At 51.9% G+C, this 23633-nt stretch overlaps 3 protein-coding genes across 8 annotated transcripts; all 3 read right to left on the bottom strand.

The window, feature by feature from the left end:
- Window positions 1–683: 683 nt before the first annotated feature.
- Window positions 684–10001, bottom strand: SENP3 (SUMO specific peptidase 3). Of its 2 annotated transcripts, none has more exons than XM_019980868.2 (11): window positions 9776–10001; window positions 7910–8635; window positions 5334–5573; window positions 5132–5243; window positions 4603–4750; window positions 4428–4475; window positions 3941–4018; window positions 2128–2265; window positions 1860–1943; window positions 1688–1738; window positions 684–1224 (listed from the first exon to the last, which is right to left on the bottom strand). In XM_019980868.2, the coding sequence occupies exons 2-11, from the start codon at window positions 8622–8624 to the stop codon at window positions 1114–1116; spliced, it is 1725 nt and encodes a 574-aa protein (XP_019836427.1). In that variant the 5' UTR covers window positions 8625–8635; window positions 9776–10001; the 3' UTR covers window positions 684–1113. The 2 variants fall into 2 exon arrangements, with proteins under 2 accessions (XP_019836427.1, XP_019836426.1); XM_019980867.2 differs by lacking the exon at window positions 9776–10001 and adding an exon at window positions 9319–9758.
- A 403-nt stretch (window positions 10002–10404) lies between these two features.
- TNFSF13 (TNF superfamily member 13) lies at window positions 10405–14080 on the bottom strand. Its single transcript, XM_019980974.2, has 6 exons — window positions 12725–14080; window positions 12292–12370; window positions 12112–12159; window positions 11850–11968; window positions 11501–11639; window positions 10405–11253 (listed from the first exon to the last, which is right to left on the bottom strand). The coding sequence occupies exons 1-6, from the start codon at window positions 12980–12982 to the stop codon at window positions 11144–11146; spliced, it is 753 nt and encodes a 250-aa protein (XP_019836533.1). The 5' UTR covers window positions 12983–14080; the 3' UTR covers window positions 10405–11143.
- Window positions 14081–14192: 112 nt separating this feature from the next.
- Window positions 14193–22063, bottom strand: LOC109573245 (tumor necrosis factor ligand superfamily member 12-like). Of its 5 annotated transcripts, none has more exons than XM_070773009.1 (7): window positions 21794–22063; window positions 21599–21649; window positions 20996–21068; window positions 20298–20351; window positions 20179–20214; window positions 15118–15242; window positions 14193–14923 (listed from the first exon to the last, which is right to left on the bottom strand). In XM_070773009.1, exons 1-7 carry the CDS (start codon window positions 21950–21952, stop codon window positions 14672–14674), a joined length of 750 nt encoding a protein of 249 aa, XP_070629110.1. In that variant the 5' UTR covers window positions 21953–22063; the 3' UTR covers window positions 14193–14671. The 5 variants fall into 5 exon arrangements, with proteins under 5 accessions (XP_070629110.1, XP_070629114.1, XP_070629111.1 ...); XM_070773013.1 differs by having other exon boundaries at window positions 15229–15242; XM_070773010.1 differs by having other exon boundaries at window positions 21599–21646.
- Between the last annotated feature and the right edge of the window lie 1570 nt (window positions 22064–23633).

Below are 23633 nucleotides of genomic sequence, written 5' to 3'. Positions count from 1 at the left end.
AAGGACCCGCCTTTCTTGCCGGTACGGAAGTGACATACTGTAGTCAGGCCTCGAGGCCTGGCAGCCATCTTGGGGCCCTGCACCCCTACACGTGCGGAGGCGATAGTGCCCTGGTCATGTGGCCTAGCGCGCCCTATCAGGCAAAGGGGGCGAGGTTTCAGCCTCCAGGGACTTCCGGGCTCCCGGGACTACCACTTTCGTCGATCTCTACTCCAGGTCTCCCCTGGACCTACGTTTAATTTTGTTCTCTCCTGCACCAACGATAAATCGGACCCCAACCCCGAATGTGCAGAGATAATGGAATCAAGAACCATATCCCAGCGGCTAGGAGGGTTCCTGGGCTGGAAGAAGGGATGGAGTAAACTGATTTATGAGTTTACTATCATCTGGGGTTGCTGTCATAAATCCTGCCGGCCCCGTTAAGTGTGCTGTTTCCCCAACTTTAGCACCTCTCAAGCTCCCTTATTTTTGAGGCTTACCAACCCTCCGTACTTCCAGCCTGGCGCCCCCCACTGGGGGATTCTTTTTGTGGACGGCATGGTGGTGGTGCTGTCTGAGCCACTAATGGAAAGCTCGCCCCAGGAGTCTTAAATCCCATAAGGGGAAGCTAACAGCACTGGCTGGAGTAAAGCCTGAGAGCATATCCACTAGGTTGAGGCCCCTTAAGGAAGACCACCACTATGTTATCTCCAAAGGATCCTTTATTGACAGAGGAGGACCGTGGCATTTATATATATATATATAAAAAATGTTTGACGATTTGGCAGGCAGTAATCCCATTGCCCGCCCACCACCCCTAGATTTTTCTGCCCCCCCACCCCCGCCCCTGCACATGGAAGGGAGATGACTGCCCCACTCAGGCCACAAGGCCATACTCCCTTGCAGACAGCGGGAAATAGGGGATTTTCCATGGCCACCCCTTGAACATCAGAAATCAACAAGTATTCTCTCAAAGGGAAAAAAAAAATACAGAAATCAAACATTTAAATATGAAAAACCAAAGGGAACTGGGTGGAAAGAGGCTAAAGACAAAAGGAACTTGAGTTTCTTGGGAAGGGTCTCCCATGTTCCCCTGCCCATTAACAAATGGGCTTGAGGCCTGGGATACGAGGCTCACACAGTGAGTTTGCAGTGACACAGCTCCTTGTAGATCTGCCGACGAAGTTTGGGCATGTCCTGCTGAGTGAAGCTGAATGGCTGAGACAGGGCCAGGTGCTTGCAATACTGGGGTTAATAAAGCAGGCCATGAGAACCACCTACTGAGCACGGCCCCCCCCCACCACCACCCCCAGTAGGACCTGTGCTACATATTTCTTCTGATACACCTCTCACTGGATCTTTCCAAGAATATTCCCATTTCAAAAACAAACGAAACCAAGGTCCCATAGGCTGGGGTTCAAAAAAAGTCTGACTGTAAAGCCAAGGTTCCTATTTGGTACATAAAATATCAAATGTTAACAGAAAACACTTTGCATTGGGGATCAGAGGCAGTTGTATCAGGGCCAGAGCCCAAGGATCCAGTCCGAACATGGTATGGAGAAGCCAAGAGAGGACCAATGAAATCAGGTTTTCTGCATTCTAACACGTAGGGTTACTCCTGCTATGTAAGTGGTTCTAAGTCAAGTGAGGGAGGCTGAACAGCTTCCCCTTCCCTCCCAACTCTTTAACCCACCTAGTATCTGCTTACCTGCAACACAAAGGCGCCACAGTCACTGTCATTATTCTGCCTGGCCACATTCTGGAGAAGAAGAAGAAGGTAAGCCCTTCTCCTGGAGACCCTATGTGTATAGCTTCAGCTTCTGCCTCCTACCACACCTCCCACCACCTCAACCCTGCTTAAACCTCCTCTAGGAACTTACCATTTTGAAGTAACCTTTCCAGCCCTGGTGGAAATCCAGCCGGTCTTTCTTCACTGCCTCTGCCTGCAGATACTTGGCAATATGCTATGTAGATGGAGGAAAGAAGGAAGTGAGCCTCTGCATTTCCCAACTGAACCCAAGCTGTGCTGGTCACAGGCACCAAGCCCAGGTTGCTCATCAGAGACCCAAAACCCAACCTTCTGCCTGAAATGCCTTGCCACTGGATCTCCTCCCCACATTCTGCCCATCTTTCCCTCCCCTCTCAAACCTTAGGGCAGCGGCGGTTCAGGGTGCGCTGCGAGTCAAAATAGGTGATGGTGCGCCGCCTCACGTCAACAGAGATGAGGGACCAATGCACCTCCAGGTGGATGGGGATTAGCAGGAGCTCTTTATTGAAGATGTCCACCTAAGGAGGCAGGGCTGGAGGTCAGGTAAGATAGCACAGGAGGAGGAGCAGGCAAGAAGCTAAGTGGAAGAACTCAACTCCTAGCCCCTGGACCGTGAGGCAAGGCCCAGCATCTGGATGTTCGGATTCTTGGGCTTAAGGAGGAAAGCAAGACAGAGGAGGTGGTACAGAACAAACACTGGAGGGCCCAGGATAGGCCAGGTACTTTTTACACATTAAAGGTACAAATGCTTAGTAGGTTCAAGATCCTGGAGTCAGACTCTCAAGGTTCAAACTCAGCTCCTCCATGTATGACCCAAGTAAGTAAGTAACCTGGGTTACTAAGTTACTTAGTTAAGTTACTTGGGTTACTAAGCAAGTTACTTAGTAACTCTATACCTCAATTTCTTTTTCTGTAAGACTGAAAATAACAGTATCTATCCTCACCTGTTTGTTACACAGATTGAACTAGTTGATATCCACAATACTCTAAGAACAATGCATGGCACCTAACAGATGCTCAGTCAGTTAACACAACAATCCTGAAACAAAGTTCTCATGAGGAAACTGGCTTGGAAAAGTAAAGCAACTTGCTCAAGGTGAGAGAAATAAGAGATGACAGAGCTGGAATTTAAACACAGGACACAGGCATATAGAAAGCCAAGTTCTTTCCGATGCATGTCACCCCACCTCTACAGGGAAACAGGAATTAAGAAATGCTAGAGGCAATAGCCCTACCTCACTATTGGAATTTCCTGGCCTTTGAATCAGAGGACAGGTAAACTAATCAGAATGGAGAAAAGAACTCTTTCCCACCCCACCAAACCTGCTGCCCTCCGCCTTAATTATATTCCCCAGTAACTTAGGCCAAAAACCTAGACATCATCCTTGATTGCTATCTTTTCCTCATCTCTCATGTCCAATCCATCAGAAAGTCCTATTGGTTCTACCTGCAAGAGCTACCCTAAATAAAACTACTACTATCAATATTTCCACACTGACCACTCTGGTCCAAGTTTCTCATCAGGACTTCTCAGCTACTCTGTTTAGTCTGCCTGCTTCCACTCTTGCCCCCTTTCCATCGCCGAAACAGGAGTTTAAAACGTGAGTCACTTCCTAGATTGCTCGACACTCTTCAATGGCTTCTTAGACCACAAAGAATAAAATCTACCCTGGTTGACCTGCCCTCCACGCCTCACATGATCTACTCTCTGACCAAATTTTCTATGGTTTTTCCTTTGCTCGTTCTGCTCCAACCACACAGGCAGCCACACGGGCCCTCTGATCCTCAAATGTTCTTTCTTGCTCTGTATCCCATGTTCCCGGTGTTCCCTTTGCTTAGTACACCCTTGCCCAGATGTGCACAGGGCTGGCTCACTAAAGTATCAGCTAAGAGAAGCCTTCCCAAACCACCCTATCTGAAGTACCCAGCCCCATGCTACCACATTACTGTTTTGTTTACAGCAAATTATCACTAGCTGTACTTTAACTGGCTTATTGATTCTCACCCCTAAAAGGCAATAAGTTTTCCTTATTTAATACTGTATCCTTAATGCCCAGAACAGTACCTGGCACACAAAAGACATTTAATAAATACTTGAAAGTCTGAATGAACAGAGCTGGGGAAAGGATTCACAGGAAACAGAACTCTTCTTTAGAGGCAAGGTGTTACATAAGATGTGAATTCATAACTCACGTTTTTGGTCCACCTTTTCACCCCATCATAACCTTTGGTACGGAGTTTATCATAGAAGAAGCTGTTGAAGAAATGCACCTGTGCCAACGATACAAAAGAGCCAGGTGGAATCAACAGACCGCAGGCCCTCCCGCCACGTGTCCTCTCCCCCGCCCATTCCATTTCATCACGGCTCTAAGGACTGGTTTCCACAAACTCCAGTCCAACTTACTAAAGGTAAAAAGCACAAACTGTTTTCAACCTCATCTTATAAGTTCCCACCCTGATTTGTGGGGCTAGCCATTGGGGAAAAACACTACAGACTAGGGGAAAGGACTAGAAAAGTTCAGGACCAAGATTACAAATTTGAATTTAACAAATTACCTTCTACTGCCTCTCTCCAGAAAGAAAGACCCTCTTTACGTAAAATGGAAGACATGAGAGACTGAAAAAGCTGCTTAAAACTTCAAAAGTTTTTCCAGGGACTGAAGTATCTAGTTAGGCCTACCTTTTCAGGGACTGTGTCCATGACCAGGTCTCCGTACATGTTCATCACCTGAGGAGAAGACGGGAGGCCACTTGCCATGGAGGGTGTGGCATGGGTACAGGGCTTCCCCAGAGAGGGCCCCCAATACATTGTTCCCCAAACCTACTCTTGGGCCTGTTTCTCCACACCTCCTTACCTGGTCATTGAGCCAGTTCTGTCCATACAAAGTTCCCAGGTCATCCATGGTCAGCACATGCCGCTTATAGGTGACTCGGAAGCCCCTCACCATGGCATTGCCTGGCATCCGCTGGTATGACTGGATCAACTGCAGCACCAGGCCCTTCCTGGGTAGGCCAAGGGTTGAGTCATGCAAGAGATTGGGGACGGGGCGGTGGCTTGGGCACACAGAAGTACCTTCTACTGCCTAGAATAAGAATCTAAAACTTTTTCTTTGGGTCATGGGTCCTTTTGAGGACTTGCTAAAGGCACACTCCCCTGTAAGAAGCATAGGAATACTTAGGTCCACATGGTATTTCAGGGTCCCAGGTAAAGGCCCTCCCGGGTGGCTCACGGGGGCTTGGCACCTTGTCTGCAGATTCCTCCCCTTCAGTTCTAGCTTCCTCCTCCTCCCCGACTACATCCCTATGGGAGAAAAGGCAGCAGCATTCTCTCCCCATCTCTCAGGTCCCAGCCCTCTTCCAAAGGGCATCTCTTTCATGCCTCACCTGGAAGGTGCAGAGAACTCCTGCTGGAAAATGTCCTCTAGTTTCTCCACTACCTCATCAGTGCTGAGGGGTATGAGGCTGCCGTAAGTCTGAAGGAATTCATCCAAGATGCCTGAGTGGAGGGAAGAGAGAAAAGTGAGACTCCAGACTCCGATCTCACAGTCAGCTGAGGGGAAAGATGAGATCCCGGAGGGCTCCTTACTCTGCACACAGGTGACATGCTCCTCCCGCAGAGGGCTGTGCTGGCCAGCTTTCTCCCCAGGCCTCTCAGCCTCTTCTGCAGTGCCCACATCTGAGCCCTGAAAAAGCTCCTGGGCCACGTGGTCCCCGATGCTGCACACGTTGCTGATGAGGATGCTGGCATCAGGGGGTGCCAGACTTCGCTCTCCTTCTGGCCCAAGTGGTCCCCCAAAGCCATTGGGCAGAGTACAAGAGAGGAGACCTGCAAAGCAGGAGAAACAGGATGGAGGCAAGAAACTCGCTCACATCAAAGAACAATGGGAAGAGTAAATGAGGCACGCAAATTATAAGACCACGAGGAGGAGGAACGGAAACAAAATCTACCAGTACAAATACTAAAGAATGAAAACCCTAAAGCATGAAATACTTATGTTCAAGAGGTTATAAGAGACAGAGAGGAAGAGTTATTACAGGCATACCTCAGAGATATTGCAGGTTTGCTTCCAGACCACTACAATAAAGCAAATATTGTAATAAACTGAGTCATACAAATTTGGGGGTTTCCTGGTGCATATAAAACTTACCTTTACTATACTATAATTAAGTGTGCAACATTATATCCAAAAAGTTAATTTAAAAATACTTTATTACACATGAAAAGATGCTCAACATCACCAATCATCAGAGAACTGCACATCAAAACTAAAATGAGGTATCACTTCACACTGGTCAGAATGGCCACCATCAAAAAGTCTACAAACGAGGACTTCCCTGGTAGTACAGTGGATAAGAATCCACCTGCCAATGTGATCCTTGGTCAGAGAAGAGTCCACATGACACAGAGCAACTAAGCCCGTGTGTCTAGACCCTGTGCTCCACAACAGGAGAAGCCACCACAACGAAGAAGAGCCCCCCCCCTCTCGACAACTAGAGAAAGCCCATGCACAGCAACAAAGACCCAGCACAGTCAAAAAAATAAATAAACCCCTCTGTCTTCTTAAAAAGAAAAGTCTAGAAACAACGTTGGAGAGGTGTGGAGAAAAGGGAACCCTCCTACACTGTTGGTGGGAATGTAAGGTGGTAAAATCACTCCGGAGAACAGTATGGAGGTTCCTTAACTAAAAACAGCAACTACCTGGTGACCCAGCAGTCCCAGTCCTGGGCATACATCTGGAGAAAACCCTAATCTGAAGGGTTTGCACCCTGATGTTCACTGCAGTGCTATTTACAACAGCCAAGACATGGAAACAACCTAAACGTTCGTCAACGGATGAATGGATAAAGAAGACGCGGCCCATGTAAACACCAGCATGTTGCTCAGCCATAAAATAAAGAATGAAAAAGCTCCCATTTACAGCAACGTGGATGGACCTAGAGATTATCATACTAAGTGAAGTCAGAGAGAAACAAACCACTATCACGTGTATGTGGAACCTGATTTTTAAAAAAAGATAAACTTATTTACAAATCAGAAACCAACTTGTAGAAATATTGAAAACAAACTTATAGTTACCAAAGGAGAAATGTGGAGGGGAAGGATAAATCAGGAGCTTGGGATGAACATATACACACTACTATATATAATATAGGACTTAGTATATATAGCACAGGGTATTCTACTCAATATTCTGTGATCACCTGCATAAGAATCTAAAAGAGAATGAATACATGTATAACTGAATCACTTTGCTGTACACCTGAAACTAACACAACACTGTAAATCAACTATATTCCAATAAAATAAAAATATTTTTAAAAAACCTCATTGCTAAAAATGCTATCATCTGAGCCTTCAGTGAGCAGTAATCTTTTCAGGAGTGGAGGCAATGAAATATTTCAAGAATTACCAAAATGTGACACAGACATGCTACTGAGCAAATACTGTTGGAAAAATGGCACTGATAAGACTTGCTCTACTCAGTGTTGCCACAGACCTTCAATTTGTAAAAAATGCAATGTCTCTGGAGTACAATAAAGTGAAGCACAATGAAATGAGGTATGCGTGTACTCAAATACAGAAGGAAAGCAAGAAAACATTAGGTTTCAGAGAGATGTAAATTTCAAAGATATTTCTCATAATGCCTCGCATACTAGCATAGTACCTGGTATACAGCAAAGACTCAATAAATAATCAAATAATTAATAAAGACAGAGCCTGATGTTGTTTAGTTGGGGTTCTCCAAAAGAGAAACATTCTGAGTGAGAATGTCACACACAACTGTCCAGGTGACGTACTCCTCTACCCAGAGAGGTCCATCCCACCACTCTAAGAATGAGATGTACATGCATGGGGCACTCACCCTCAGAGGCCAAATGAAGAGAGAGTTCAAGCAGACATGACTGGCTTTTCTAAACCATGATTCCCTCTCTCATCTATGCACAGGGCACCTACTTAGGAATCCTGTTTCCAGGCCTTGACTCTCTTCCCAGTCTTAGTTCCTGCTCCGAGTGGGGCTTAAAACATTGCACAACTGTTCTGCAACGTCTCTCTCTGCCCTCCTACTTTCCTTAGACCCAGCTCTTATCACAGCAAGAGACTCCTGGTCTCCCAGGATCTTAGCCCTCTCCACCCTCTCCTCTGCCCCATTCCCACCTTACCGGAGTCAGGGCCCAGAGGAGACTTTGGAGTCCACCTTAATCCATCTTCCTCCATGGGGGCCCCAGAGGGCACTGGTGGAGACCCTCTCACCCCATCCTCAGCCATGAGAGCACCTAACAGACTCAGCCGGGGTGGAGGTGGTCCCCGGGGGGAGTCAAAACGACAGCAGGGGGATGGCACCTGTGGTGTCACAGCCCCTTCCCGGGGTGAAAGATGGTTCTTGGGGTGTGCGAGGTTCCGCCGCCGGCCCCGGTGGCGCCCCCAAAGCTTCCAGTGGAATGTCAGCGAGGTGCTTTTTGAGTAGAGCAGCATCCGGAAGGCTCTCATAGCTCTGCGACGGCGCTGTGAACAGGTTTTCCGATGAGTAGGGCGGGGAGGGCGAGGCCTCTGGGAAGCTCCCAGCTGACCCCATCTGGGAGGCAGCCTCCAAGCTGCCACTTCCTCCTCCTCATCTTCATCTTCGTCGTCCTCTTCTTCCTCCTCCTCTTCACTAGCTGAGGCATCAAAAGAGGGCCGAGGGACAGGGAGGCGTCTGGTTGGCACTGTGGTCCCTGACCCAGGGTCTGGCCCAAACCCTCCACCTGATTTGAGTCGGGGTTTAGGGGGTGGGGGCCAACGAAGACGCTCCCGCCTGGGACTTGAAAAAGCTGGGGCTATGCCGGGTCCAGGAGGCTCAGGCCCCCAAGACCCAGTCCCTTGTATAGTCTCTTTCATCTTCCAATAGCCTGGAAAACAAAAGTTGGGAGTGTCAGAATCCAAACATCCTACACCCCAGATCCCACCTCTCTTTCTCAGCATGCGTCTTCTGCAATCAGACACAAATAAACTACTGAAAAGAGAGATTTCAAGCAGACATGACTGGCTTTTCTAAACCAGCACTCCCTTTCCTTAGACCCAGCTCTTAACACAGCAAGAGACTCCTGCTCTCCCAGAATCTTAGCCCTCCCCACCCCCTCCTCTGCCCACTCCTAACTTCAGATCTTCCTTATAGTTAACATGGTCCACAAGCTGCCCTTTAGAGTCTGAGGCAAGGAAGAATGGCTAAGCAGCAGGCCTCAGGGCTCCTATTTCTCAGATCCCCACATCAAGCCTAGTATTTTCAGGCTCCACTTCTCTACTTGAATACCACCAGGGGCTTCCCTGGTAGCTCAGACGGTAAAGAATCCGCCTACAATGCAGGAGACCTAAGTTCTATTCCTGAGTCAGGAAATCTCCTGGAGAAGGAAATGGCAACCCACTCCAGTATTCTTTTGCCTGGAGAATTCCATGAACAGAGGAGCCTGGCGGGCTACAGTCCATGGGGTAGCAAAGAGTCGGACACGACTGAGCACTAACACAAGTCTATTGGCACAAGGAATATCCTAATTGAGAGCTAACAAGGGAAATGGCTCAGTACGGGAATACTGACATGGTACAGAGATACGTGAGAACACAACTTCCGCCGGGAATCCGTAAACGAGAGTGAGAAGAGAATTCTCCATCACCGTGGAATGAATGGGGCATGCTCGGGTCGTCTCAGGAGGGAATGGGGATACGAGGGCTACGGTTCAGGTCATAGAATCTAATGAGAAGGGAAGGATTTTAGAGGAAACTGAAAGAGAACCGGATGGCGCTTAAGGAGCCGAGTCAAGGCGCGCTGAGACGGAACTGAGCCGAGCCAGGTTGGCCCAGCCCCCTTCCTGCTCCGTCCTGGGGACCAGAATACGTCCCAGCACCGGTGTGGTCCTACAGGCTCGGGAGACTCCGCGTGCAAGGGCCTTAGAAAGCCCCTTCGAGGGCCTCCTGGGCCCCCATTAGGTGGGAATGGGGTCCAGAAATGGGAGAGGCCGTGGCAGAGCTGGGGGGAGGGGAGGGGGCGTCCTCACCCAGAGCGGGGAAGCCGGGCGGACAGGCCCGAGGACGGGCGTCTCCGGCCTCAGGCTTCCCGGCTCATCTCTCCGGCGGCGGCGGCCCCACCACTTGTGCTGTCTTCAGGCGCAGCCGTCTCAATTTAGGATTCCAACGCTTCTGGGCCGCGCGCCGCGCCGCCCCACCGTGGCCGCCTCTTGCTCTGCTTCAGCCTCCACCTCCACCTCCACCACCTCCCCCTCCTCCTTCCCCTCCCTCTAGCCCCAGGCCCACCGGCCGCGGTGGCGCACAATTAGTGCGTCACACCCGGCGAAGAGCGCCGGCGGGGCCACCACGCGCCTAGCCCCGCCTACCCGAGAACGTAGACGCCCCGGGACCGTCAAGCCCACAGGCCCCAGGCAGGGATGCGCCTGCGCACACCCGCTGAACCCGAGCTGCGCCGGGCAGCCGCTCCATTAGTTCTTTTGCGCCTGCGTGTCCTGTGCCGATCTTCCGCCCTCCGCTCCCGCGCCGTGTATCCTGGTGTTCCACGCACCCCGGCCTGAACTGGGGGCCCTGACACGTGGGTCCAGTGAAGCGCGTCGGAAGAGGGCTGGGAGGTCCCGGTGCGTGGACGGGGCTGAGGCACAGCAGTGGGGGAAATGGATCCAAGATCTTATTTATTCTTTATTTTTAAATTTTAGGCAAGGCTTGCGCAGAAAGGAGAGATCAGAGGAGTGAGTCGGGATCAGGACTGGGGTGTAAGATTTAGCCAAGGCGACCCGGCCTGCCGGGCCACGATAGTGGACAGAGTGAAGGCAAAACTTGGGACCTGAAGAGTTATTGTGTGGCTTAAAGGGGGCCGTCGTCATCCGGCACCCTCTGCAGACCGGCGCCTAACAACACCTCTGGAGATAGTGATGGAAACTGGAGCCCAGTAGATGGAGAGAGCGAAGTGAGGATGGGGCTTCTTGTGGGGTGGAGAGGCAGAGGGTACCTAAGAACCAGGAGTTTGAGCGGAGGAAGAACTCGTGGACATTTGCCAACAGGATGGTTGTCTCAAACCGCCGCTAGATGGTGGTGCTGTTCTGGAAGCATTCCAGTGGGACCCAGAGCAAGTCTAGACAAAGCCTGGCATTTCCCACCCCCACCCCTACCCGACTCCCTCAAGAATTTGGGGCTGGATGGAGAATAAGAAGAAGCTATTCTACCTCTTTAATATCCGTGAATTCAAAGTCCTGGGGGTGAGGGTGGGAAGAAGGGAGAGTCATGAGCTGTCAAACCTGGGGGCAGAGGCAGGCCTCTGTTCCTGACTGTTCCCTGTCCTTTGTCTAATCAGCTCTTGGCCATCTCCAAAGTGTACCCACCCTGGTCTTCCAAGCTCAGAACTACCTTTTACAACACAGTCACAGTTTCACAAGCCCCAGGAAGGTTCCATGTGGAGAGAGGCTAAGTTTGGCCCTCGCCCGAGGGATTACAACACTCAAGATATCCCCCTGGTGTAAATGGAAGACACCTGAGAAAGGGGAGAAAACAGATGCTCAGTGAAGCACAGCCATACAGATAATCTGATTGTTTCCCCTCCCTTATCCAGCTCAACCTTATGTTTGCCTCCTGTAAGGACTAAGGCATTCTGTCCTTCATTCCTCACCTCCGCTTCTATACCCCAGCTTCCAAGCCCCTGCCATAGCTCCCCCACTGGTGCCCCAGGTCAGGGATCTGCTCCCCTCACATGCACATTCCACTGCCCACCCACCTCTCACCTGCACTGTAGCAGCTGTTGTAGGCCCAGTCAGGGTTGGAGGGCATGCTTTGTATGCATCGGAATAGAGTCTCCTGCCTTCCTTGTCCCTCCCGAGATACCATCTGACCCATGGTGAAAGTCTCATCATGAAACAGGACCTGACAGGGAAGGGAGGGGATGCTAAAGAAAGTGGGCTGGCATGGCTCGGGTCCGGACAGCCTCAGGAGCCCTGACAAAGGAGCCGAGGAATGAAGAAGGGCCCTCTAAGTGGGGTATAAATAGGGGTTGAGAAACCTCAGTGCTGGGGTACAAGGCTTTGGGAAAAGACCTCCAGGCCCTCAGGTGAGGCTCGGGATATTTGGGGTTACCTGGCTGTACAGCAGATAAACTCCAGCATCCCAGACTCGAACAACATATCCTTGGGCCTCCAAGCCTCGCCCACGCTGGAGAGCTGGTTGCCACATCACTTCTGTCACATCAGAGTCCTCTGGAGGCAAAGAATGTGGCAGTGAGGATTTCTGTGCACACTCAGACACTTATTCTCTAAGGTTCTCTTTGGCCAATGTGCCAATCCCACACTTCCTAGATCTTGCCCCCCACCCCAAAGCCGTGATTGGAAATAGTGCTCACCCTTGGAGGTAATGTTAATGGGAACGAGATGCAGAACTGAGCGCTTCTCTGGGGAGAGAGAGAGATCTCAGCAGTTGCGAGGCTGTCAGCCCTCCGCCCTCGCCCTGGCTCAGGGTTGCAGTCTCCAGATCCCCCTGCTGTGGATCACCTCCCACCCCTGCTGCACCCCGGAGGCCTCACTCTTATGTTTACGGGTGAGCACTGCTCTCCTTCTCCGGGATCTCTCCCCATTCTCCTGGCCTTCTGTGCCATCAGGGCTCTGCTCATGGAAAGAGGGTCAGGGTTAGGCTAAGATGCAAGGGTCCCAGAAAGCCTTTCCCCAGCCCTACCCCCCACCTCCCACCTACCCCAGGAATGCCTCACATCTCTCCTGCACCTTTCCCCAGCAACCTGAGTCTGGGTACTGGCTCTCCTCCAGAATCTGTTAGGTATGAGAAGCATTAATCTTTAACAATTTCCTTTCCTGGAATGGTTGCTCCCTTGACCTCTAAACCCTGGGACCCTCTCTTGCACCCATTCCAAACTTTGCCGACCAAGCAGCTAGAACCGAGAGACCCAGAGACCGCCCTGCCACGCATCCTTTTCTGCCAGACATGCTTCTTCCCTCACTCACCTGCTCCTGGAGATTCAGCCACGGATTCCCTTCTCCCTTCTCGGAGGGCCCTCCATTCCTCTGCAGCCGGGTCACCTCTCTCCTTAAGGTCTGCAGCTCGGTTTGTTGGGTCAGCAGAACCATGGCGCAAGCCACAGCCCCCAGAGCCGCCCCCCAACTCAACCAGAGGGCAACTGAGAGCGCCGGCTCTCGGACGGGGCCCCCCATGTCTCCCTGGGGCCCTTTGGGGCTTAGCAAGGAAGGAGATGAGGCCGGCATGAGCTGGGGACTCTGCCAACAGCTGTGGTCTCAGGAGTGGGGTGGCAAGGAGGTGACGGGGAGGGTGGGGGTGCAGGCAGTGGTGCAGAAGGGAAGAAGGGCGTTACGCAAGGGAGGAATAAAAAGGAACTTGAGAATAAAAAGAAGGGAGGCGGGAAGCAAGCTGGGGCACTGCTGGTGCTCTTGGCACCCTGCTGCGGGGCCAGCACTGTCCCGAGACCCCTCACCTCCTCCAGCCTCAGAAGAATTTGGTGTTAGTCTCTCTAGGAAGGACAGGGCTGCCAGTGACACCCAGGAGGAGCGGCCAGAGCGCAGGAACCCCGGGGCGGCCCCAGAAGTGGGGGAGGGAAGGTTGGCTGGCTCTGGGGCATGGTGCCAGGAGCCGGGATGGAGAGACATGCTGGGCAGCACCGAGGGTCAAGGGCCGAGAGTGGAAGACCCTCACGCCCAGGCACAGGTGAGATCTCCGGGGCAGTCTGCTCACCGTGACTGAAGGTGGGCGAGGAGGGGAGGAGAGGGGGTCAGTGGGGAGGAGAACCAGGGTCGGGGAAGCAAGGAACTGGCTGAGTTCCGGGGTTAAGGGCAGGCCGGGTGTGTTGGAAGGAGGCCTGCACTACTCTCTCTGCTGAACTTGGCAAGCGGGACTTCCTGTTTCCCCAGAAACGCTCTTACATAAGGCTCTGGACAAATGAGAAAGAGACAGCCGGAGCGCCCCACCACTGTAGGACTCCTGCCTGGACCCTGGGGCGCAGCTTCCCGTGTTCCTGGGCCCTAGTGTCCCACTTCCTGACCCTGAGCCCCCACATCGCGCCTGCTTCCCTGCCCACCCCCCGCTTCCCTGCTCCCTGCGCCAAGTCCCAGCCTACGCTGGTGCCAGCACCTGCTGCAGGTGCCCAGGCTGCCAAGAGGAAAGGCTGCTGCTCCTCCCAGCCCAGGGATTCCCCACAGGAGGAAGCCCGCCTCCTAGGTAAATCAGGCCACTTCTGCTGGACCTTGGGCAGAGAATTGATTTTTTTTCCCCTGGCAGTTTGCCTTTTGATTCTCTTCTCCTGCCTGGGGCTTCAAGGCACATAGGTCTCCGTGCCCAAGCCTGGATGTCGACCTGGAATTCAGGTGACCGTCGCCCCCCCCACCACCTCCCAGACCCCCCCTTCCATTGGCCCTCAGCTACCCTGAGGATACCCCCTAAGCCCCAATAAAGAGAGAAACCATGACTTATTCTCTTTAATATCCACTTATCAACATTTAGTCCCAATAATAATAAAAATAATATCTGTTTTAAAAATCCACAGGGAATTATCAGGGGAGGAGCCTGTCCTGGTCTCTGACCCCTCACATTGGGGAACTCCTGGCCTAGTCCCTGTCTCTCTGGCATCCGGCCCCTCTTAGTGGCTGAAGAGGGGGTATGGAGGACCCATCATCACCCAGAGTACAGTCAACACAGTGTCCTGGGGGGCTGCAGCCAGGGTTGGGGAGTCAGGAGATAAATGGGGCTGGGGAGCTAGTGAGGTGGAGAGCTCGAGGTGGGAAGAGCTGGGAATATTGGTGTGGCATGGACATCACGTGAACCCTGGCAGCCTTCCGGGGAGAGAGGCAGGTCTGGGGGAGGAGCAGCTCAGGGTGGGGCAGAGGGGACAGGGGTGCTCAGAGAGCGGCCGTGGGGACAAGCCACCTGGAAACCAGGGCCCTTCAGTGAACTTGGAAGAGTCCAAAGTAGGTGAGGAAGGGGGCAGCCTTGAGTTGGGTCTGGGGGAGGGTGCGGATCCGCAGGGAAGACCCTCGCCGCAGGCGCAAGAGCCCTGACACTTGGCAGAGACGGAGCTGGGGCCCAGGGGAACTGGCCGCAGTGGCCGAGAATTCCTCCAGGCAGCGCAGGGCCAGCGTGTCATCCACCAGCAAGTCCAGCTTCAGGTAGACAGCCTTCCCCTCATCAAAGTGCACCTGGGGGGGCAGGGGAGGGGCGGAGTCCAGGCCTCTGCTGGCCCTGGGCTTCATCTCAGGTGTCCTTAGAGGCCCAAGGCTCCTCTCAGCCCAAACCCCACGCTCCCCTCCCCACCTTTAACTTGCCCCCAACCCCGAAGCCCAGCCTTTCTCCTTCAGTTCCGGCTTTACCCGTGGAGCCAGGTGGGGCTTACCTGACAGTACAGGTAGTACAGCCCAGCCCGGGTGACCGTAAATTGCCCGGTCTGGCAGTCATAGCGCAGGGGGTTGGAGCTGTTGATTTTGGCCTCCTCCCAGCCACTCACCGTCCCGTCCACACCTGAATGTGGGTGTTCAGAGACAGGGGGAAATCCCTCTATAGAACCTTCTCACACTGGCCAGTGAGACACTGAGTTTATAAACCTTTGGGCCCACTTTACCCAGAAGATATCTAGGAGGCCCGGGACAAGGGAGGAGCCACAGCCTAGGGAGCTGGGAGTGTGATACGAAGTTAGGGGAAGAAACCCGACCTAGAGGACTAGAATGATAGACAGCAAGTTCTCACCAGCTGCTTCTGGAGACAGGAGAAGGACTCAAGAAGCACGGGGGCTTTTATAGGTTGTGTCTGCACCATTTGCTCTTTTACTTGGAGAAGGTATGCATGCATTACTTAAATCATATATAACATGGGTTATTAAAATAAAAAATCAAAAGGGAAAAATATAAAAACAAAAAATTAAAAATAATTTAAAATGGTACCCAAATCTCCATTAATGAATGGATAAGGAAAATTGTGTTAAGTCCATACAATGGGATATTACTCAGCCATAAAAAGAAATGGAGTACTAATGCATGCTACAATGTGGAGGAAACATGAAAACGCCATGCTAAGTGAAAGAAGCTAGTCACAAAGGATCACGTGTTCTATGACTGTCCAGGTGGCGCAACAATCTTTACCAGATTCTGGTAAAGAATCTGCTTGCCCATGAAGGAGACGCAAGACATGGGGGTTGGATCCCTGGGTCTAGAAGATCCCCTGGAGTTGGAAATGGCAACCCACTCCAGTATTCTTGCCTGAAGAATCTCATGGACAGAGGAGCCTGGAGGGCTGCAGTCCATGGGGTCGCAAAGAGTCAGACATGACTAAGCGACTGAACACGCGTGCACATGAAATTTCCAAATAAACAAATACACAGAGACAAAAAGTACATTAGTGGTTGCTTAGGGCTGGAGGGGATCAGGGAAATATAGTGTGGTGGGTGAAGCATACAGGGTTTCTTTTTGAGGTAATGAAAACTCTAAAATTACTGTAGTGATGATCATACAATTCTGTGACTATACTAAAAGCTTAACTGTACATTTTTAAAAGGTGAATTGTATAGTATGTGAATTATATCTCAATAAAGCCGTTAACAATAACAAAACTAGAGTAAAGGTAATTGCAAATTGTAAAGAAGACAAATAATCAAATGACAAAGCAGGGTCTCAAGTGACTTCACAGTCCTCCATGAGCCGCCCCTGTTTACCTCTCAGATCTAATCTCACACATTCCTCCAAGTCACAAGACTCCAGGCCCTCAGGCCCACTTTCTGTTCCTGCCAGGCACCAAGCTCACTGTTTCCACAGGGTTTTTACTGCTCTTGCCTCCCCCCAGGATTCCTCCCTCCCTTCAGTCAGTCTGCTCTGAGTGACCTCCCCAGGCCTCCCAGTCTGAAATATTAATAGCTAGTCTCCATTAAACTCTCCTCCACTCACCGCATCTCTCTCATAGCAGTCACCAAGGACAGAAATCATCTTTATTTCCTTCTGTGATAGTTTGGGGTCTGCCTCCCCCAAGGAGCAGGGGAATTGGTCTGATTACCGCACCCCAGGCCCTGCAGCTGGGCCTGCTCTGAGCACACACCAAGCACATGCTGGTGGGAAGAAAACAGAGGGGAGGAAGAGGCTGTAGAGGCAGCTGTCTCTTGTTTGGGTCCACAGGCTGCTCTCCGGGGCTTCCAGCACCTCATCTCAGTAGCCTGGGAAGCTTCCTTCCCGGCACCCCCATCTTTTGCCTGCCCCGGGGCGCTCTCCTGGTTCCTTTCTCAAGAACATAATGCTCACAGGGCATTTTCATCCCTGCCTATGGGTTGCCTTGGCTTTTGTTTCGCAAGACTCCAATCTGAGTCTCCAGCTTTGCCCCTGCCTGCCCCTCCTGACACTGCTCCCTGCCTGCCGTTAGAGTAACCTCCCCATGCTCCCCACTGCAAACTCACCTAGACCAAAACTGAGCCTGACCCCCCCCCAACCCCAAATTTGCTTGACCGTCTGCATTCCACAATGGGCTCCTGGTCCTACCTCTTATCAAGCACTCAAGCCTCTCTCTCCTTCACCAGCTTTATCCATTGATCACCAGTTCCTAGCAAGTCTGCCACCTAAGTAGCTGTCTCCGTCCCCTGTGTGTGTGGACTCGGCCATTTCTCACTGGGACTCTTTTCAGGCTCCTTCCTCTTTAGGCTCCCTGTTTCCACTGGGAGTAAACTGCCTGCTCCAGTTTACTCGCCACACTACACAGAGCCATAGTGATGTTTCTCAAATGCAGACATGAGACTGTCTCTTCCTGCTTTGACTTCAGAATAACCTCCAGACTCCAACTGTGACCTGGCTCCATATGCTTCTCCAGCCTCACCCCATCCTGCTCTTCTGGATCTGTCTCCTCAACCACATCGAGCCGTCCTCCAGCCTCATCAGACTCTTGGCAGATTCTGGGCTTTTGTACAACTGGCCCTGCCCCTCTGTCCATCTTATACTCACACTTGGGTAAGAGCCCATGCCTCCTTGGGGAAGGGTCCCTGACTCCATTGTAAAGTCTTCCTCTGTACTGGCCATGTGTCTCTTGCTACTTTCATTATTATTCTTGTCATATCACATTGTAATTTACAATTTTAGATGCTTGCCTCCTCTCCTAGACAGCAGTTCCTTGCAAATAGGTCTGGATATTACTCAGTGTGGGCACCTAGCTGGGTCCATACAAACAGTAGCATCTCAGCTCATATGGGCTGAGTCAACAAATGAGTAAATGTCTGGGTAACTGCTAAAATAATGGTCCAGTCAGAAGGGAAGAAAGCTGGCCTGAGGCATGAAGAGTAAGGGAGAGAAGGAGAAAGGGCATTCCTGGCTAGGGAACTAGTTTGAGCTGGTTGTGGCTAAGGGCATGGTGTGCCTGAGACCATGGTATCACTAAATTTCATTCTTTACTGCCCGGCAATCCCCCTTTTTTCCCTGCTAGGCTTGCTTTTCACCGTCCCTCCTGCCCATCTCCCTCAATCTCCAGAGGACCCCGAAGGCATCAGGTAAGGGCTACCTTTTGTCCTCCCACCCAAACCACAAACCGACTTGTTCTCGTGGTCACCGCTGACCCTCTTATGGCGATGAGATGACACGTCCCGTCCCTTTCTTCCTTCTGGAGTCCACCCCCTCCCACCTCCTTGGATGCTGCCTGCAGGTTCCCCCACCCCTGCACTGGCAATCGCCTCTCACTCAGTGTCCGCAACACAAGCACAGATAGCTGGATTCAAATCCTGGCCCCACCTCTTAGCATCATCATGACCTGGACAGGTTACCGTCATCTCTGTAAAAAGCAGATGGCTGGATTATCTTCCTTTTAGGACTCTTTCAAGGATTAGGTGAGATTAAAACCTGAATAGGTAGCTATGATTTAGGCAGTATTGCTTAAGGACTGAACTTTTCCTGGACTCACATCCTTCTCTACCTCCTGGCCCATTTCTCTGCTCCTGTCACAGAGAAACTTCTGGAGAGAGTTGTCACTGTCTCTGATTCCTATTTCCGATTTTCTCTTAACCCAGTCCACACTGGCTTCCAACCTAACCACACCAGCCACCGCCCTTGTCAAGGTCACCAGTTGACTTTGAATGTTACTAAATGCAGCGGTCATTTCTCTGTTCTCATCTCATGTGACCACTCAGCTGCATTCAACATAGACAGCCACATCCTCCTTCTTGAAACTATGTCTTCTCTGAGACTCCAGGACACTGCCCTCCTTGGGTTTCTTCCCCTCTCTCTGGCTGCTTCTCAGTCTCTTCTGGATTCTCCCACTCTGCTCCAAGAGCCTCAGGGCTTTCCTTGCAGGACCCCCTTCCCTCGTGGGTGTCTCATCCAGTCCTGTAGCTTTAAATACCATCCATCTGGTGATGACTCCTGACTCTACACACCCTGCCCAGGCCTGAGCCACTCACCAAGTCCAGATAACTATTTGTGAAACTCACTTGTTTATTATTATTTATCCACTTAGTTATTATTAGCTCTCAAATTCAATTATTAATTTACATGCCCCCCCCAACTTATTTCCTTACTAGTTAACACCACTTTAATAAAAGACACCATTATTTCAAAGATGCCCAAGTTAAAAATCTAGAAGTCATTCCTTACCCCCCGCCCCTTAATCCTGCTCCACCAAGTCCTTCTCTTCAAACTACACACTGAATCCATTTACTTCTCTCCGTCTCAGCTGCCAACCCTAGACTAAGTCACTCTCGTATCTTGGCTCCTGGCCTGCCAGATGGAAGGGAATTCCAGGTGAACGAACAGTATGTCCAAAGTCCAGAAGAAGCACATTGGTGGGGAGGGGGTGTCAGCCAACAAGTATGGAGAGGGCATACGGATGTGCCAGGAAAAGAGGTTGAGACCAGAGCATGGAGAGGATGAAAGCCAAGCAGAAAAGCAATAGAAGAATGAGAGAGATGCTTAAGGAGGCTGAACTTGGCAACACAGGTGGGACACAGTAGGGGTGGGAAAAGTCTAGAATGGGGAAGGAGCTGGAGACTTGAGTTTGAGGTTCTGAGGTCATGGTGCTGAGGTGGGGGTGGGGTGGGGATGGAAAAGAAGATCAGAGATTGGAAATATTTAGAGAAAAATGATCAGAGCACAAAAACTCTTGGAATATGGAGGGGAAAGAAGAGTGAAAAAAATCAAGGATGCTTCTTGGAGATGAGCGAGGGCTGAGGGAGAAGCCGAGCTGGTGTTTTGCTGGGGGGATCTGCCTGGTCTCTGAAAGGGGAAGGGGTCTCCCTGGGGTCCCATGTCTGAGTCGCAGACAAAGTCCAGTTTGGGGAGCCAAGAGAAGCGAGCCCTAAGCATTTTCCTGAACTGGCTTTTGGAGTTTCTGATGTTGAAGGTGGGGATGGGGCTGGGGATCAAGGTTTTGGAGGGGGTCCCTTGTCCAGAAGGCCAGGGCTGTGAGGGTAAGAGAAGAGCTCAGAGGCGGATCGGGGCCTCACCTGCCTGTGCTCCATCTTGTCCTGGTCGTGGGCGAACTGTAAGACACAGGAAAGGGGTGGTGAGCCCTGCCCTGCGCCCTGCCACCCCTTCTCCCTGGGCATGGCTCCCCATCACCCACCTTCATAGTGGGCTGCAACTGCTCTGCGCGCCCGTGGTTTCTGGCCTTTAGATGCTGAGGATCAAGGAAAGACAGATGGGCAAAGCAGTCCCCACGTCTGGGGGCTTGGTGGCCAGGAGCTACTCTCTCAGCCCCATTCCCCCCAGTACCCTGGCATCCTTATTCTTGTTCAGTCTCCTGGTCTCAGAACCTCAGGCCGTATCTTCCTCCACAGGTATAGCCACTGATAATTTATCATCCAAAGTGGGATGCTTCTGAGCGCAAGAGGGGATTATTAATCATCACATTGAGCCCACAGGTGTAAGGCTGCAAGCCTGGATACATGGTCACAGGTCACCCCAGTCATAAGTCTTTGCTTTGGGGGGTTTGGGCCTCTGATTCTATACTTTGTCTTCATGAGGACCTCAGGAGCTCTCCTAACTCCTGGCTACCCGCTTTCATATTCAGGGTGGGGTCTGAGTGAGAAGCAGGTCTATGCTATGGAAGGAGCTTCAGAGGGAGGGTCAGAATTCTAGGTTTGAGTCTCTGTGACTGCGAACCCCCCTTTTACTCTCTGTGCCTCAGTTTCTCTACCCATAAGCAAGGATAATGGGTTTTGCTCTGCCTGCTTCACAGGGCTGTTATGATGAACAAAACTGATAGTGAGTCCAGAAGCCACCATGATATGATTCCTAAGGTTGGGATAAAGGGCTGCTCACCATTTCTGCGAGGCCGAACCAGTTTCAGGAAAGGAACAGCATCCTGGCTTTCCTCCGGCTGGGGGTTCAGGTCCTAAGGGTGTTAAGGGCAGAGCTAAACCAGGATCTCACCAGGGACTCCAAAGACACAAGCTAAGACCCACAGGGGGCCCGTCAGGAGAGGCCCAGTCAGCAAGAGGACGAGTCCCTCAGCCAAGAGTGGCCGAGGCCACCTGGAGGCAAGTTCTTGGGGTCAGGGCTCACCCCTCTCCCCAAAACCAGCCACATCCCCCTAGTCTGCTCCCCTCAACCAGCAATTGGTACATCACACACACACGCCCACACCCAGTCAGTGTGCAAAATGAGTACACACCCTGCACACACAGCCAGCATCCCTCTTCCATAGCAGGCTCCTGCATCTCACACTCCCACGTCCCCCACAGCCAATAACACTTCGTACTTGGTTGACATCAAGGGGGCACAAACCCTTACACACAGTTGTCACTCATGTACCCAGGCATAAGAGAGGTGATGCACACACACCCCACACACATGTCTGGCACAAGCAGGGCACACACTTCCCATGCCGAGCAACCATTGAGCCAGCACCCACCCCCAACTCACCAGCGGGTCCGGGTCTTCCTCTGCCACCAGGTCCCTCTGGGAAGGCTCCTGCTGGGAAGGAGGCAGCGTTACCTTGTCCTTCTCCACCTGACATCTCACCCTCCACCCACCTTCCTGGCCCCTTTTCCCCCCTGCCCACCGGCCCCATCAGATGTTCAGCACAGTCCCAGGGAGGGGTGTGCAGCCGGGCCTCACCTGGGCAAACAGCGATGCCCGGCTCCCCAGGCTGACCATGGCCAGCAGGAGGCCGAGGCAGGCCAGCACCAGGCCCAGGCCCAGCACAAGCGGGGCCAGCAGGGCGGTGCCCGGCTCCCCCCGGCGCTCCCTCCGCCTCTGGATCCGACGGGTGGCCATGGGGCGGGGGCTGTGCCTGCCTCACCGGCCCCCCATCCCTGGACCCAAGGGATCGGGGGAGGGGGAGCCGGCGGGCGGATCTGGCCGGGGAGAGGGAGGGGCCAGGGAAACGGGGCGGGAGCTGTTCGGGGGGGTGGGGGATGAGGACAGGAAACCGGACACTGTGATTAAACTCCGAGCTGGGCCGAGCTCAGTTCACGGAGCGGGGCGCGCGCTGCTGGGCTTGCAGAGCCCAGAGCGGGTCCCGGCCGGAGGCACGCACCTCCCGAGCGCGGAAAAGCGGGGCGATGTGTGTGTGAGTGTGCAGCGGGCGAGCTGGGGTGTGCGGCTGAGCTCTCTGCACGCGGGCGGCCGGCCGGCGGGAGAGAGGGAGCGAGGGTTGAAACAGCAGAAACTCCACGCGGCCTGGGTGCCGGTGGCGGGGCGGGAACACCGCCGCAAGTGCGGCGGGTCTAGTCCTGCCTGAGCGAGATTGCTAAATTAGGCCTGCAGGCCAAGGTGACAAGGCCACATGTGGCTGGTTTTATTATTCCCTCAGTCAACACAGTTGGAGGCCAGGGCACATTCGGATTTTAGCAGCCGCACCTAAAGACATCCTCCTCCTGCAAGTAACGAAAAGAGCTGAGGTCTGGCATTCGTGCAGGCTGGGTTTCTACTTCTTTTAGCAAATCAGTTGGTAGTTGATTTAAACCCCAGGATCCTGCACCTGAGGAGAGCAAGCTTCTAGAACTGTGCGCTGGGAGCTGTGTGCCCCCACCCCCACCCCAAGTGTGTTCCCCAAATGCAGTTCTCTGGAAACACACCAGCCACTTATGCAAATAATAGGGGTTACCTGAGCTCAGCGAGGAGTTACAAGGAGCTCACGGAGGTTCCTTTAAATCGACCCCAGATGGAGTTCCTTGTGCGGAGCCACCTTTAGCAAAACCAAAACACCACGTCTAAGCTAATTGAAGTTTCAGCCTCTCCTAGTAGCAGAGATTTAAACCAATTAGTCTGGAATTTCCCTGATGCACGTTAATGAGGAGGTAGTCTGCTGGATAAGACCCCTGCCCTTCCTCACCCCAAAGGAAAGGTGACCAGGTGACCTTGCCTGAAACAATTCTTTCTTTTCTTTTGCTGATAAACACCTTGTCTCTATAAAAGATCCGTTTATTTCCTTGGAGGGCCTGTCTGCTTGTTAAATGGGATGTTTTCTGATCCCTGATTCGTGAATGTTGAATAAAGCCAATTAGTTCTTCAAATTTACTTGGTGGAAATTTTTCTTTTTTTTTTTTCACGCTCTGCCATACAGCCTGCAGGATCTTAGCTCCCTGACCTGGGATGGAAAACATGCCCCTTCCATTGGGAGTGTGGAGTCTTAACCACTGGACCTCCAGTTTGTTAAGTCTTAACCCTGGACCACCCAAAGCCAAGTTTATTACTTATCCCTTGACAGTCTGACAATACTTCACAGGGAGATAAGTAAGGCCAGGACATTTCTTAAGACTTTGAAATCTGGTTTAAAGCAGGTCTTTGCATGCTAGGGTAGGAACAGGGGTTGGTAGGGTTGGGAAGGGTTGTAATATAATAACTTAGAATCAACAACAGAAAAATGAGGGTTTTCAGGTAAGGGATTCAAATAGTCTAGGATGCAACCTGTCAGTGTTGTAGCCATGCCTTCCGGAAAACAAACTCACTTGGA

Source organism: Bos indicus, chromosome 19 (genome assembly GCF_029378745.1).
Source record: "Bos indicus isolate NIAB-ARS_2022 breed Sahiwal x Tharparkar chromosome 19, NIAB-ARS_B.indTharparkar_mat_pri_1.0, whole genome shotgun sequence".
NCBI lineage: Eukaryota > Metazoa > Chordata > Mammalia > Artiodactyla > Bovidae > Bos > Bos indicus.
Note: the sequence above shows the minus strand (reverse complement) of the source record. Positions and strands in the feature narration are given on the sequence as shown.